Source organism: Peromyscus eremicus, chromosome 1 (genome assembly GCF_949786415.1).
Source record: "Peromyscus eremicus chromosome 1, PerEre_H2_v1, whole genome shotgun sequence".
NCBI classification, from domain to species: domain Eukaryota; kingdom Metazoa; phylum Chordata; class Mammalia; order Rodentia; family Cricetidae; genus Peromyscus; species Peromyscus eremicus.
In genome coordinates, this window is record NC_081416.1 from 173,515,018 (window position 1) to 173,530,962 (window position 15,945).

The window sequence follows — 15,945 nt, forward strand, 5'->3', positions numbered from 1 at the left end:
CCTTGGCTACACAGGAAGTTTGAGGCTAAACTGGGATATATAAGACTCTGTCTCAAGGGGGAAAAAAAAAGACAAAGAAGTTAGCCAGACATGATGTAAAAAGATAATGGGATACATACTCAGCTATGTTCATAGCAGCGTTATTTGTAATAGCCAGAACCTGGAAACAACCTAGATGCCCGTCAACTGAAGAATGGAATAAGAAAATGTGGTACATATACACAATGGAATACTACTCAGCAGAGAAAAACAATGACAGCATGAAATTTGCAGGCAAATGGATGGAACTAGAAAATATCACCCTGAGTGAGGTGACCCAAACCCAGAAGGACAAACATAGTATTTACTCACTCATAAGTAGATTCTAGATATAAAGCAAAGAACAATCAGACTGCAATCCACAGAACCAGGGAGGCTATATATATAGCAGAGGTGACCCTAGGATGACTGTGGCTTATAATAAGTTTTAGTTTTACTCAATAACTGGGCAAGCCTCAATGAAACATTTCACTATTAGGATAAGAATTTATACTGTATCAAGCTGATAATAGAAAAATAAATAAATAAATAAATAAAAATGGGGGGAAAAGATAATGGGAAATTGACGGAGATTTTCTGAATTGATGTCAGGGCAGGACAATGCAGACGTCCCTTGAAAACAAGAGGATGTTTACAGAATGTAGAAGAACATACTGCCTTCACACGCCGACGAGTGTTTCATTGGCTAAGTGTCATGTCCTTTGCAATTATCTTCTGGGAAAAGGCTCAACTGGTAACATATAAAAAGCAGCTCTTTGTCCAGTAAGAAAAGAGGAAACATTACAGACTGGTATCTTATGCACTACGGATTTGATAATTAGAGCTGTAACAGTATAATATGGCTAAGAATAAAGAGTCTGCCCTCTACTTCCCAAGTAAGCTGAGTCTTTTGCTGATTTTCATTCCAGTGTCCCTGTCTCCTTGACCCCAATCTTTCATAGGAAATTGATGATTTAACAGCTAAAACAGCCTTCCTGCTAACTGCCCAAGTTGATGCATGTCCGGTGTAACCAGAGGGAACTTTCTTTCATGGACAAACATGTGTCCTGAGTTCTCCCCATGGATCATCTATGGAGCTGTAAGATTAACTCTGCAAGGAACCTGACAACAGTACCTGGTTGCCTAAAGGACATGCTGTCGGTAGACTTTCTTTGTTGTAACTTTGCCTGATGTCCTGGGAGAAACTGGATCTGGAGAATGAAAGCTTGGGTAGAATGGGTTGACGCTACAGTGCACGCACACTCAACAAAAGTGGTTGATATTCTTGCATTGGAGGACATCCCCAGCCTCAACAGTACCCTTATCCCTTAGATGGGATGATGGGAATGTCGTTCTGTATGCTGTGAATGTGTGTTGCTCTGATTTGGTTGATAAATAAAATGCTGATTGGCCAGTAGCCAGGCAGGAAGTATAGTATAGGCGGGATAAGCAGAGAGGAGAATTCTGGGAACAGGAAGGCTGAGTCAGGAGTCGCCAGCCAGACATAGAGGAAGCAAGATGTGAAAGCAGAACTGAGAGAAGGTACCAAGCCATGTGGCTAAACGTAAATAAGAATTATGGGTTAATTTAAGTGTAAGAGCTAGTCAATAGTTAGCCTGAGCTAATGGCTGAGCAGTTTTAATTAATATAAGCCTCTGTGTGTTTACTTGGGTCCAAGTAGCCGCAGGGCCTCGGGAGCTGACCAGGAAAACTTCAGCAACAATGGGACATAGAGACCCCACAGGAGTAAATACATGCTAGCTTTGTTACGGGGTAAGGAAGCATGGAGAGATACCACTGGGCAGAGTCTGTTGCTCTTGTTCCCAAGTGTACAGGCCGGCATATTGGAACCTCCTCATCAGCAGGGATGGTGAACTACTCCTCATGTCTCACATGGCAGGGTAGTAGGTGCTCACTCCCTCACCTCCCCACCCCTCCACCCCCACCACCCCGGTGAGGCATCTTGGAGCCTGTAACAGTGTCCAGAATGTCTCAGGCAACAGAGGGGATGTAGCAATCACTCAGCACTCACTGTGTCCTGAGCTGCCACAAGGGGGTGCTGTGGACAGGGCAGTGTTACTCAAGCCGCCACTCAACTGGTACAGGACCCCCGAATTGGTTCAACTGCCCATGCCTTTACCCCAGCCTTCAGCCTTCACTTCTCCTCCTCTTAGCAACACTAACCCCAAGGCTGAGAGGGCACTACCCGGGTTCTTTGATGTCTATACCGACTCTAGGAGTCCCAGGGAGTTGCAAATGAATTTAAGGCTGAAAATGAAATAAGACAGACTGTGATCTGGTGGCTGACGGAACACAAGAATGTAAAATAACCAACAAAAGATGTATCAACCGTACCAGGGATGCTCTTTAATGAATATCCAGCCAGGAGGATGCCACCAACCGAATGGCTTGAGAGAACAGAATCACACTTTGTACGATGTTAACCAAAAAAGGTGAACACCACATACATGGAGACAGAAGTAGAATGCCCACTATCAGGGGCTGTGGGAAATGGAATATGTTTAGAAATGGTTTGGAAACTGACCGTGGTGGTGTTTGCACAATAATATAACGATGCTTTATGCCAATGAACTGTACGCTTCAAAATGGTTAAAATGAGAAGCCATCCAAATTCACAGCCCCCCCCCCCAATACTGTTAACAGAAAATAAAAATCGTGTTCAGGGTCACACTGTAAATGCCCATCTCAGGATAGAAACAGTCCAATTGGGCCTTTACACCATGGGTTTTCCATCTGTGGGTGGAACAAACTGAGATTCAAAAGTATTTAGAAACCAGCTATGTGCTCAGTGAAGCGTGGGCAGACCCTTCTCCTGTCGCTCTTCCTCGCTTCACGTGGGTGACGGTGTCTCGGCAGCACTGGTGTTAGGCATCGGAAATGATTTGAGCTCATGGGAGGATAGGTTTGCTTCTATGTAAGCACTGCACCATTTTTAACAGGGGATTCAGAACATCCAGAAGTCTGAGGGTCTCCTGAAATCAGTTCCCCATAGTTTTCTAGGATTAGCCATGCTTGACTCAGAACGTAAGCCCTTAATTAACCCATTTGCAATTTTGCTTACTATATTGGATTTTATTTTATTTGAGATTGGGTGTCTCTTTGTAACCCCAGCTGGTTAACCTAACCTTGTACTCTCATTCCTCCTGACTCATGTCTAACCTGGGTTCCAGGTCTGTGTCCTCAGGCCGGCTGTCTTGCTGTCTTCACTGATGATTTTCCCCTGGAACAGTTCTCCATTTTCCATATCATTGACAAAGAAATTCCCCACCCACCCCCACTGTGGTGCCTGGAGAGAGGAGAGGTCACTCACTGGTCACAGACATTTGGAATGGGAGACTCGTCTTAGAACTGTACCCATTGGAGACCTCACACTGATACTCTCCAACATCCTCCCTCCTGACCGGATCTATGATGAGTCGGCTGTTTTTCTGGGACAGCGTCATCCTGCCATTGAAATACAGGCTCTGGTGATTGAAGAGCCAGCGGATGGAGAGTCCAGGGTCTTCTGAGAGGCAAGTGAGGGTCAGAGAACCATCTTCTGTTACTGTGGTGTTGTCTGCTTGGAGGATGGGTTGTGTCACAGGCTCTGTGAAGGAACAGGGGAGGGGACGGAATGATGGCGGTTCATCCTCAGATCCCAGCCAGCCCTCTCTGGTCCACGGACACCTGGTAAGGCCTCCAGGGTAGAGAAGTTGGGCCTGAGGCCATAGACAGACGTGCATTTCTTCAGATCTGCCACCCTTGTGTGTGTGGCCCTGATTCCGCTACTGTGCTGTGTCTCTGTTTCCATATAATAGGACACATGGCTGGGCAGCGGTGGCGCACGCCTTTAATCCCAGCGCTAGGGAGGCAGAGGCAGGCAGATCTCTGTGAGTTCGAGGCTGGCCTGGTCTACAGAGCGAGTCTAGGACAGCCAGGGCTACACAGAAAAACTCTGTCTTGAAAAAAAAATAATAATAAGAATGCCCATGATAAATAATCACTGCCATGTCTGCAAAGTGACCTTAAATATGAACTAGGACCTGATCTTCAGAAGTGGGAACTTCCCAAAAATGTCTGAGTCTGTCACTCTGCCTACAGGAGAGAGTTGATTGGGCTGGACCCCTGAGGACAAGCTGTTGGCAGGAGGAACTGTGTCCTCATGAACCCCTCAGAACAGCGGGGCTCTCTATGCTGAGCCTCAGAAAAAGATGCCCAGGTGACCTAGCCGAACTGTGGCCCTCCATTCAGGGCATGGACTGGTTCCTCCCAACAAGAGTCAAACAATACAGAAGATCCAGAGTCAGGACTTTGTTGTGGTCACCTCGTCATGAGGGCCCCACGGTTTCCGCAGTCAGGCCCAGCCTGAATCCCAACTGTCTTTCTCAGGGCCATGTTCCTGGTGAAGCCCCAAGAGTTTGGGCTAAGGGTGACTCCTCAGACTGAGTTACAGAGCATACACACACCCTCCTCTCTGAAGGCAGAGTCAGGTACAGGACTCTGACCTACTGTACTTTTTCTCCCCGTGTGTGTCCTGCACTAAATGCTCAAACTCCAGCGAGGAGGCACATACATGCAGGAGACGGGCATCGTCTATGCCTGATGGTCCTGTATGTGTAAAATGGAATGAACCCCACCCCACACCCAGGGGTCACACCCCACACCCAGGGGTCACACAATCACTTACTGTGGACTTCCAGATACACGTGTGTTAGTTCGCTTTCCATTTCTGTGTTAAATGTTAGTAAGGTGTAGAATCCGCTGTCAGCCTGGGTGACGTTTCTGATCAGAAGGGATCCACTGTAGAACACCGTTTTCCTGCCGCTGTGTTGAGGCATCTTCGAAGTTGTGTTATCGGGTGTTAAGTACCGGGCAACTTCATAGCTCTTGGTCGGATCTTTCTGTTTGTACCAGTAAAATGCCTGGACGTTCAGCGGCATTTTGTGCACAAACAGAACGGAGTTTCCACCCTCAGCCACCATGGGAGGCACTAATTCAATCGTGAGCTGGGCAGTAGTAGGTGCATTCCAGCAGGTCAAGAGGGAGGCTGGGGAGAAAGAGAGAAACTCCATCAGTGTGGGGACCTTAGTGTTTGGTGATAAGAGGAACTTAAGTCCTCAGCAGAAGTGTTCATCTCTCAGCCTAGGTGTGTGGCCAGGGTGTGCCTCTCCTACGCGGTGCAGGAGAACTTCTTCACCCACATTCTCCAGTTCCCTGAACTTGCTGGGTCCTCTGCATGGAACTCTCTCCGAGTGTCTGCATGGCTCCCTGCTCACTGCCCTCAGGTCTCTCCTCACACCCAAGAGCGTATTTGGGGTTGAGGATGCCTTCCCAACCTCCTCCTCTAGAGACCCTGGGCCGTCACGACCTGAACGTTGTTAGTTTTGTTCCCTATGTTTACAGTCAACCCCTGGCTGCACTTTCTAGAAGACCTTGTGTCTTCCTTCCAGTCCATGAGAAGTAGGGCTTTGTGAGTACAGGGGAAGGAAGGGCCTTTGGAAAGGCCATGTGCCTGGGCAAGACTCAGACTTCTGTGGAAGAATGAATGAATGAATGAATGAATGAATGAATGTGCAAGGCCAGTGGGTATCCAGGGGCTTACTACAGAATTTTCAGTTTTAAAGCTAATGACAGTGTTTAATACCCCAGTTCGACTTAAATTATTTTTTGTAAATTTACATGTCTGTGTGTAAGTGCCTGTGTCCATGGTTGTCTGTGTGTGTATCTGTGTGTTCTCTCTGTGTGTGTCTCTACATCATTGTGCTGAAATGTCACATAGCCTAATTAAAATTCAAACTCAGATCAGTTCCTTCCCAGAAGGCCTCCTACAAGACAGGAGAGCCTAAGATTTCATGGTGACTGAGAAAGGAGAGGACTTAGCCTTTTTCTAGAGCGTCGGTTCTCAACCTTCCTAACGCTGCGACCCTTTAATACCGTTCCTCATGTTGTGGTGACCCCCAAACCATAAAATTATTTTCATTGCTACCTCATAACTATGATTTTGCAGCTGTTATGAATCATAATATAAATATCTGACATGCAGGATACTGCGTTTTGACCCCTGGGAAAGGGTCATTCGACCCATACGGGTTTTTTGACCCACAGGTTGAGAACCACTGTCCTAGAGGAAGCACTATGCTCATGTGAACCACTTGCACCTGGGCAGAGAAGGAGCAAAGAGCCCATGGTTGCTGCATCCAAACTCAGGCAAAAGCCGTCCAACAGTGGCTCCGACAGCATCACAACTTCATGCAGTTCCTGGTGGACACTGGATGTGACTCCTCAAATAACCACCCCATGCTCATATCCCTGGGTCCCTCCTTAATGCAGACCTGAACCGGTTCATCTATAACAGAGTCCAACAGACTGCTCAGGCACGTGGACAACACCCTCCTGACTCGAGAGTGCCCATAAGAGCCCCAGACTCAACAAGTTAGAACCCACCAAGGAACAAGGAAAGAAGGGAAAAAGGATCTTCTTCTTCATCCCCTTCAGGCTTGTAGAAGCCAGATGAGTTGGTGTCTAAGAACCCTCTTTCCCATAATGCGTCTTTATCTTCCCCACCCTGTGTGTGTGTGTGTGTGTGTGTGTGTGTACACCCGCGCGCACACACATACACACACGCAAAGCGGCTGGAATGTCAGTTTTGAGTTAGTGGCTAATCCGAACACACTCCCCTGGCATTTTGCACATGCCAGCCTAGCGGGCATGGACCTGGGATGGAGTCTGTCACATGACCCTGGGCTTCTGGACTTCTGGAAAATTTTAATTCCCAAGGGGCAGTAAATAGCTAACTCCCTGTCTCCCACAGCTGCCCTTCCAGGAGATTCTGGGGTCCTCTGAAGCTGTATGAAGTGAGAAATAGCCTGTTTCAGTTTGTAAGGTTGTCTGCTTCCTAAGTGTCCCAATTCCTGAGAGGGACAGACACCTAGGAACACGCGATCTCAAACCTCCGTGGGTTAGAGAACATCTCCTGCTCAGTGAAGGCACCTAAGGTACCCTTCCTTGGCCCCACCCCGACTTCTCACTTGCCCACAGTGACAATCCCCTCTCCCTTCCCAATGGTCTTAAAGAAGCCTCCTGTTTCCCAGCAGCCCTTGCTCTTCAGTATACCACACCCTCTCTGGCACTGAATAAACGTGGCCTCGAAAACAGATCATGGTCTGTTCCTGTACCGCATCTCAGGCATCTCAGCTCTTTTCCCATGAAGAGAATCTCTCCAGGGCTGCCTCCTCCCTGGTCCCAACATTTCCTCTGCCTGTAATGCCAGCTCCTTCTCCTCACACAGAGGAGGCTTCCATGCCCTGTGTAGGGTCCCAGGCCCTTCTCCATCATCCTCCCACCTCATTGCCCAGTCTGTTTTAAAAGCCCCAACCCACCGAGGTCTCCCTCAGCACAGCTCTGTCCCCTGCACCCCTTCCACAAAGTGACCCTCCCTGGAAACTCCAAACACCCCGACAGCACAGCATCAAGGCCCTGACCCCCATTCCAGAGCCCATGATGGGCTACAAACCCAAGAGCCTGGACCTGACCCAGGACATTTGCAGTTCTCTTGTGTACCCCTCGCTGGTAAATCTCTGGTGGGAAGCACACCCCATTACCATGGCCACCCCTGTCAGGACCCTTGTGACTAACTTCCAATAAAGAATGATCTGGCAGGCCTGGCCGTGGTGGTGCACGCCTGTAATCCCAGCACTCGGGAGGCAGAGGCAGGTGGATCTCTGTGAGTTCGAGGCCAGCCTGGTCTACAGAGATAGTCCAGGACAGGCTCCAAAAACTACAGAGAAACCCTGTCTCGAAAAACCAAAAAAAAAAAAAAAAAAAAAAAAAAAAAGAATGATGTGGCCTTTCCTCCCCTCCTAACATTCCCTGGTCCCTGAAAGCTTCCAGCTGAGCAGCCTCTGTCTCTGCTTGTGTCCTCTCCCCTCAGGCTGAAGCAGAAAGAGAGTCTCCTCCCAGGGTCCCTTCCTGAGAGCGCCCTCCCCACAGCTCTCCGGGGCTGGTCTCACCTGTGAGCAGGAGCCCTTTGCAGAGAAGTAGAGAAGGGGACTCCATGGTCTCTGCTCCCCAGGTGCTGTCCTGTGTCAACCCTGCTGGTGTTCTTCCCTCTTATTTCCACTGTCCTTAGCCCAGGGGCATCTCCAGAGTCACATGGGCTGTGAGCAGGGTCTCTGCCCAAGGCCATGCTGTGGCCTGTGCTTTCCTGTCTCCTCCTCTCCTCTCCCATCTGTCTCAAAGATCCTTTCTTTAAGACTTAAGTTTTTTTGTTTTGTTTTGTTTTCTTTTGTTTTGAGACAGGGTCTCATCAAGTAGTCCTGGCTGTCCTGGAACTCACTGAGACCAGGCTGGCCTCAAACTCACGGAGATCCGCCTCTCTCTGCCTGCAGAGTGCTGAGATTAAAGGGGTGCAAGGTTATACCCATTAGATTTCTTTCCTTTTCTTTTCCTTTTTTTTTTAAAAGATTTATTTATTTATTATGTATACAGTATTCTGTCTGCATGCCTGCCTGCAGGCTAGAAGAGGGCACCAGATCTCATTGTACATGGTTGTGAGCCACCATGTGGTGCTGGGAATTGAACTCAGGTCCTCTGGAAGAGCAGCCAGTGCTCTTAACTGCTGAGCCACCTCTCCAGCCCCTAGATTGCTTTTTTAAAAAAAATGTTCATACATCTTATTTTATGAATGATGGGTAAATGCCCACAGATATTTACATAAGTCATGCATGGACTTCACCTTTCCTTACCCGGCCCCAGACCCCACTGCAAACCCACCATTCTGACTGCACAGGGTCTCCAGTTCCTGAACTTCAGCCGGCTGCCCTCAGGCTGACGTCCTGCATGCCCGTCTTTCTCTGCAGCGTTTGCACAAGGACAGGATCACTTGGAAGTGACCCCTGGCCGGCTGGGCCTGTAGAGCAGCTCTCCTGCTCCAGACCCCACTGCTCTCACCGCCTGTGACCCAGGAGAGGAAAATGTCCCAGCACCCCAACCGTCTCTGCAAATGTAATGTTTGTTTGTTTGTTTACTGTCTGTGCATCTCTCTGATCGACGTCCACACCTCAAGTCCCACCTGGTCCCTAGGGCTCTGGCTGATGTGACTTTAGCTGTGCAGACCTCCAGGTTCACACTGGGAAATCCTGGCAGAGGTCCAGGCCGGCAGCCCCCACTTCTTGCTTTGTGATAACTGGTCAGTGGCACATTCATTTGTTCTGGAGCAGATGATGGCCAGGTGTGAGGGTGGGATACATGCTTCCTGGCTTTGGCTTTCTCAGCTATCATTCATCTTCCTAAGCACTGGAAAGTCTCGCAGAGCCAGGAAGGCCCTGCCCAGTGACCTTCACCCACAAAGGAACCCCAGTTCCTGAGCCCCTGCCTTGTGCCCCGATCTATCATAGACACACAGGTGGTGACTGTGAGTCTTGGTCCTGTCCTTAGGCCATGAGAGAGAAAAACTCACTAAGAGACAGGAAAGAGTCCGTGTAGCCAGGGGTCTGTGGGAGCCTAGAGGGGACATCTGACTCAGCTGTTGGACATCTGAAGTAGAATCGGAAAGGACAGCAGTTCGTGAGTAGAGAAGAATTTTCTCGTTTGGCTACCGTGAGATTGAGTCCCAACTATCCCTTCGGTTTACCACTGAATTACTTATTCATTCCTATTTATTAATTTACACTTGCTTTTTACTTTTGGTTGAGCCTAGTTACCCTGGAAACTCATGGTGTATTCCCAACACCAGAATCCTCCTGCCTCAGCCTCCCAAGGGCTGAGACTGCTCACATGTAAAACTAGGGCGGCACTTCCTAGCTGTGTAGCCTTGGCTTAGTAAACCTCTAAGGTTGCTGTCAGGACTATTTAGCTAACTCTGTCTAATAAACATACCTTTAATCCCAGCACTTTGAAGGCAGAGGCAGGCAAGCCTCTGAATTGGAGACCAGGGTGAGTTCAAGGATGGCCAGCGCTACTCAGAGAAACCATCTCCCAAAAACAGTGAATGAATGAGTGAATGAATGAATGAATGAATAAGTTAAATAAAAACCTTCTTGAGTGCTTTAGAATGCTCTGGACTACAACATTTATACTTTTTTTTGTTTGTTTGAGACACACTCTGGTGTTGCCCACTCTGGCCTGGCATCATCTGTGGCTGATGATGACCTTGAACCCCTGGCCCTCCTGCCCCCAGCTCCCCAGGGCTAGGGTGACAGAGAGGTGCCAGCACCCCTGGACTATGTGGTGCTGGAGTCTGACCCAGGCACTGAGCAGCGTCTTTAGCCCAGTGTAGACTTTTATTAAAGACCCAAGCACTGCCCAGCCACACAGGAAGCTCAAGGTCTCTCTGGATCCTTCCACAGGAAGATGGACCCACATCCTCTTTCCAGGACACAGGTCACTTCTTCCTGCACACACAGGATGTCACACTCCTGACACACCTGCTCCTGGGCACCTGTCCTGGAAGTGAACTCTGGTGACATCAGTGATCATGGATAAGTTCCCTTACACAGTCAACTCCTATTTGATCCCTTCCTAGCCCTGGGAGATAGCTCTGCATGTTGGGTGTAAATTCTACCTTCAGGGAGGTCTGGATGATCAGCTGGGTTTCTGTGTCACAAAGGTTTTGAAGAGGACAGTGGTTCCCTCTGGTTCTGACAGCCCCAGGCCAGGACCCAGCAGAGTCATCCCTGGGGTGAGCTGCTGTTCTCTCAGGGCACAGACCCTCCCCAGCCTCGCTGCTCACTGTGTGGTGTGGAGGATGAAACACAGAGAGGGAGGAGGGAGGAGGGATGGGAGGAGGGAGGAGGGATGGGAGGCAGCCTGAGAGTGCAGGGGACCGAGCAGGGCCTTGGACACAGAGCCACCCACAGTCTCTGTGATTCTGGAAGGTGCTCCTGCCCGGGAGGAGGCTGAGGTCAGAGGGAGGGAGACATCAGAGCTGACGGCAGAGCATGGAGCTGGGGAGCAGGGCTGAAGCTCTTCTCCACGGAGGGAGGACTGAGGAGCCCGCAGAGACCATTAAATCCATTCCTTCCTAAGTGCTGGGACTAAAGGAGGTCAGAGGGAGGGAGACATCAGAGCTGATGGCGAGCATGGAGCTGGGGAGCAGGGCTGAAGCTCTTCTCCACGGAGGGAGGACTGAGGAGCCCGCAGAGACCATTAAATCCATTCCTTCCTAAGTGCTGGGACTAAAGGAGGTTTCTTTTTTAAAAATGTGTTCAAATTTCTTACTGTATAAATGATTAATGAAGACCCACAGATAATAAAGAAGTCATGGCTGGACTTCACCTTTCCTTACCCGGCCCCAGACCCCACTGCAAACCCACCGTTCTGACTGTACAGGGTCTCCAGTTCCTGAACTTCAGCCGGCTGCCCTCAGGCTGACGTCCTGCATGCCCGTCTTTCTCTGCAGCGTTTGCACAAGGACAGGATCACTTGGAAGTGACCCCTGGCCGGCTGGGCCTGTAGAGCAGCTCTCCTGCTCCAGACCCCACTGCTCTCACCGCCTGTGACCCAGGAGAGGAAAATGCACCAGCACCCCAACCGTCTCTGCAAAATCAATGTTTGTTTGTTTGTTTGTTTACTGCCTGTGCATCTCTCTGATCGACGTCCACACCTCAAGTCCCACCTGGTCCCTAGGGCTCTGGCTGATGTGACTTCTAGCTGTGCAGACTTCTAGGGTCACACTGGGAAATCCTGGCGGAAGTCCAGGCCGGCAGCCCCCACTTCCTGCTTTGTGATAACTGGTCAGTGGCACATTCATCTGTCCTGGAGCAGATGATGGCCAGGTGTGAGGGTGGGGTGGGGTGGGGATGGGGAGATGGCTGCCCCCTAAGAAGCCTGCTTCCTGGCTTTGGCTTTTTCAGCTACCATTTTGCATTCTTAAGCTCCGGAAAGAGTTTGCAGGTCAGAGAAGGCCCTGTCCAGTGACCTTCACCCATAAAGGAACCCCAGTTCCTGAGCCCCTGCTTGTGCCCCGATCTATCATAGACACACAGGTGGTGACTGTGAGTCTTGGTCTCGTCCTTAGGCCATGAGAGAGAAAAACTCACTAAGAGACAGGAAAGAGTCCGTGTAGCCAGGGGTCTGTGGGAGCCTAGAGGGGACATCTGACTCAGCTGTTGGACATCTGAAGTAGAATCGGAAAGGACAGCAGTTCGTGAGTAGAGGAGAATTTTCTCGTTTGGCTACCATGAGATTGAGTCCCAACTATCCCTTCGGTTTACCACTGAATTAATTATTCACATTTATTAATTTACATTTACTTATTACTGTTGGTTGAGCCTAGTTAGCCTGGAACACATTCCATATTCCCATTACACTGGTCCCCAACAAAGAATCCTCCTGCCTCAGCCTCCTTAGCACAGAGGCTATGCACATGTAAAACTAGGGCGGCACTTCCTAGCTGTGTAGCCTTGGCTAGTAAACCTCTCAGGGCGCTGTCAGGAGTATTTAGCTAACTCTGTCTAATATGCCTTAAAAAATATAAAGAATGTAAAACGTTCTTAAGTGCTTTAGAATGCTCCTGACTACTACACTTATTTTGTTTGTTTGTTTATTTGTTTTTGATTTTGATTTTGCTTGTTTGAGTCATAGTCCTGGACACCTGTACTGGAACAGGACTCTGACTAGTGGCGCCAGCGATCGTAGATAAGTTCCCTTCAACAACCATCATCCAGTTACTCACTTCCTAGCCTTGGGAGACATCTCTGTCACCTCCCTGCTGGATGTAAATTATACCTGTAGGGTAGCCTGGATGATCAGCCGGGTTTCTGTGTCACAAAGGTTCTGAAGAGGACAGTGATTCCCTCCGGTTCTCACAGACCCAGGCCAGGACTCAGCAGAGGTCATCCCTGCTTTCTCGGGCACAAACCTAGCTTGTGGCAGACGCATCATCACCCCTCACCTACAAACTATATAATCACCCTGCTTTAGTTCAGGTGTGCAGCTTCTCCGCCTCCAGCTCTGGGATTGGAGAACCTACCCAGGAATTGCTTTGCTCAAATAAACCTGTTGTTACACTTTTTCAGTTTGCTTGATCTGGTTTACTGCATCAGCAGAGAAACCTATTATTGGGGGACAGAAACCCTATTATCTTGGTGCCAAAGCCCAGGAGAAGTTGAGCCTTCCAGCTGGATGGGTTGGGTCCTCCAGCCATGTGGGGGCGCCACTCCTCTCCCTTTATCTTTCTCTCCTCCAGATGTGATCAACTTACAACAGCGTAAGTCACCCACTTCCCAGCCACTGCCTATATTTCAGGGTCCAGGACTCGTGGGATCCTCCGCCAAGCCGTGGTCATGTCAGAGATCCTCTCTGCTTCAGGGCACTTTTTGTTAGATGTCCTTCTTGGCTATCCCCGCTTCCGCTTCTCAACCCCAGGCTATTTCGTGGGACGCCTCATCCTAGTGTTCTGTCTCCTGTACAGGCTTGGAAACGGGCAACACTGGGTCTAAACTGGATCCTCAGTCACCCCTGGGCTGTCTGCTTTGAAATTTATCCAAATTGGGGCTCTCTCAACTATACACCCCAAGCAAATGGTTTGAGCTGTCTTATCCAGGCTTTGTGAGCTCTGCACTCCCGGCCGCCCCTCCCTCTGTAGCCAGTGCTCCATGGCCCAGGGTTTTGTGAACCAGGGTTGTGGTGGCTCCCGACGCTTTTTTCACCCAGGGACTGATCCTGAGCCCTCCTCCCCGACTGAGCTGCCTGAGCCACACACACACACACACACACACACACACACACACACACACACACACACCCTGCGCGGCCTTCTTCTTCTTGGCTCTCTTGGCTCTTCCCTGTTCTGTCTGTCTGTTCGTCCACCTCTCTCATGTCTCCACTCCAACACGGCCTTTCGCTCTCCCCCTGCACCAAAAGGTACCCACTTCACCACTTAAAAAAATCTTTTCATTGATGCTGGGATCCTACCCGCCCAATCCACCGGCAATAGATCCCCAATCTTCCTGTTTATTTCTGTCTGCTCTCTCACCCCGAACTTCGAAAATGTCCTGCCCTTGCACTTGTGAGAGTTAGAGCCGGAGAGGCCAGCTGCTGTGTGTCTAGCACAAGCCTGTTCTCTCTTACAGTACCTACTGAGCTAACCCTCAATAATGGGTATGTACGGATCATTTGTCTGTAAATTTGATTCCACAACCTCCTTCTCTCCTACCTCCTGGTTTTCTCCTGCCTTGCAGGCAGCCTGACCACCCTGACAATGTTCTTCTTTTGACACCCTCTCTCTGCCCCTCCACACGGTTTAAAACTCTGCGGAATTTGTGACCAAGTCTGTGTCCTGTGGAAAGTTCTGTTGGTCTTGGTGTTAGAAAAGTTTTGTCTATTTTGTATGTATGTGTGGAGCTGAGCCTGTTAGTCTTCTTGCAGATACGGAGCCAAACAGAACTGTGTCAAGCTCAATTAAATCTGTAATGTGTGTGGCCACTGCACGTTCGTTTCTGACTGGTTTTGGATGCATGAGTTTACTATGTTCCCGTGTCTTGGTGCTAGCTCAGCTGTTACTGTTGAAACTACTGCCTAGGCTCAGAACTTACCTCTGGGCTTTCTGGCCACTGAATCTGATGTCATATCACAGATTTATATGTCATTTGGGTATAAATAATATTAAAGTTGTTTCACGCTGTTCTACTTTATTAAAAAACAGCTAAGGGAATCCCAATTTTTAATGGTTAAAAAATCTGTAACAAAAATTTACTAAACACTTGTAAGCTCCGAATTGGAGCTGTTCTAGGAACTAACACACGGTTTTTCACCATCCTGGCTAATCTAAGTGCAGCCACGTGGGCAGTCGCCATTTTGACTAGGGTTGGAAAAGAGGGTGGTCATGTGACTTCATGCCATCTTGATTAAAGATGACCACGGTGGGGTGGGCCTACCAAGGAGGCGATGACAGGTCTCCAAGATGTTGTGGATTAGGATGGATTTTTGTGTGATAATTCCTGTCCCGTTTTGAAAACAAGGTTTATAGAAGGTAGGATGTAACTCAGTGCTGGTGTAAAGAGGTGGTAAAGCTGCACCTCCACGCATTCACGGACAGGGACGTATCTTGCTGGCAGCCGGATTTTGTAATGTAAGAGTAATCCACTTGGTATTGATTTTAGAGACACTGAGTTGTTTACACTGTTGAAACTTGGTTTTGCCCTCTACAAATTATGGTTGTGCTCTACGTCTTCATTCTGGAAATAAAAAAAAGGTACTTTAGTTGGATATTACCAGAATATTACCAGAAATCTTAAACTTCTTTAAAAGAAAATTTTAAAGTTTTACAGAAAGTGTAAGTAAACTGGATATTTTAAAGAAACAGTTTTAAAATACTTAAATTTGTAAGGCTATGGGACATCTTAAAAATTTTAAGACATTTTATTATAATGTCTCTGTTAATGTATGATCTTAATCCTCAAATGTTTTAGAGATCTGAGAGTATGGCATTTAAAATATTTTTTAAAAAGCGTTTTTTGTGGTAGAGAGACATGCCAGTTCCTGGCAGTACCCCTACCTCCTCCAAAGACGATGGCTGGGCACAGAAGAACCTCTACCTGGAGCTTGTTTCAAATGTGGCAAAGCTGGTCACGGGGTGGAAAAAAACTGCCTTTCACCTCAGCTGCTGCCAAGGCCCTGTCCAGACGGTGGACAACAGGACACTGGGGACTGATTGCCCTGCTTTGCCTAGACAAGGTAGGCTGGCCCCCACCCCCACCCCGAGTTCATACCCCATAGGAAAGTCCAGATCGTCTGGACCTGGCAGCCAAAGACTGATGCTGCCCTGGGACCTCTGTCCCCAGTGACCATGGAGGACCCTGGGGAGCTGTCTAGGGAGCCGGAAGTCCCTGACATTTTTAGTAGATTGGGAAGCTGCTTCACCTCTGCTTACTCGGGTGACATTTATCCTTCTGAGATCTGATGGTGTTTGGTGACTGTACTGACAGC

At 48.8% G+C, this 15,945-nt stretch overlaps 1 protein-coding gene across 1 annotated transcript; it reads right to left on the reverse strand.

Annotated features, from left to right (window-relative positions):
- Positions 1 to 3,341: 3,341 nt before the first annotated feature.
- LOC131902545 (carcinoembryonic antigen-related cell adhesion molecule 3-like) lies at positions 3,342 to 8,079 on the reverse strand. The gene is made up of 3 exons (XM_059253571.1): positions 8,028 to 8,079; positions 4,706 to 5,065; positions 3,342 to 3,625 (listed from the first exon to the last, which is right to left on the reverse strand). The coding sequence occupies exons 1-3, from the start codon at positions 8,071 to 8,073 to the stop codon at positions 3,342 to 3,344; spliced, it is 690 nt and encodes a 229-aa protein (XP_059109554.1). The 5' UTR covers positions 8,074 to 8,079.
- Between the last annotated feature and the right edge of the window lie 7,866 nt (positions 8,080 to 15,945).

Bases quoted from the DNA above. Each gene is read 5' to 3' on its own strand.
- LOC131902545 (XM_059253571.1), bottom strand. From the start codon at position 8,073: ATGGAGTCCCCTTCTCTACTTCTCTGCAAAGGGCTCCTGCTCACAG. The intron at 5,066-8,027 runs GTGAGACCAGCC...CTTTCTCCCCAG, and splicing joins CAAAGGGCTCCTGCTCACAG to CCTCCCTCTTGACCTGCTGG. The intron at 3,626-4,705 runs GTAAGTGATTGT...GTTCCTTCACAG, and splicing joins CGTGTATCTGGAAGTCCACA to AGCCTGTGACACAACCCATC.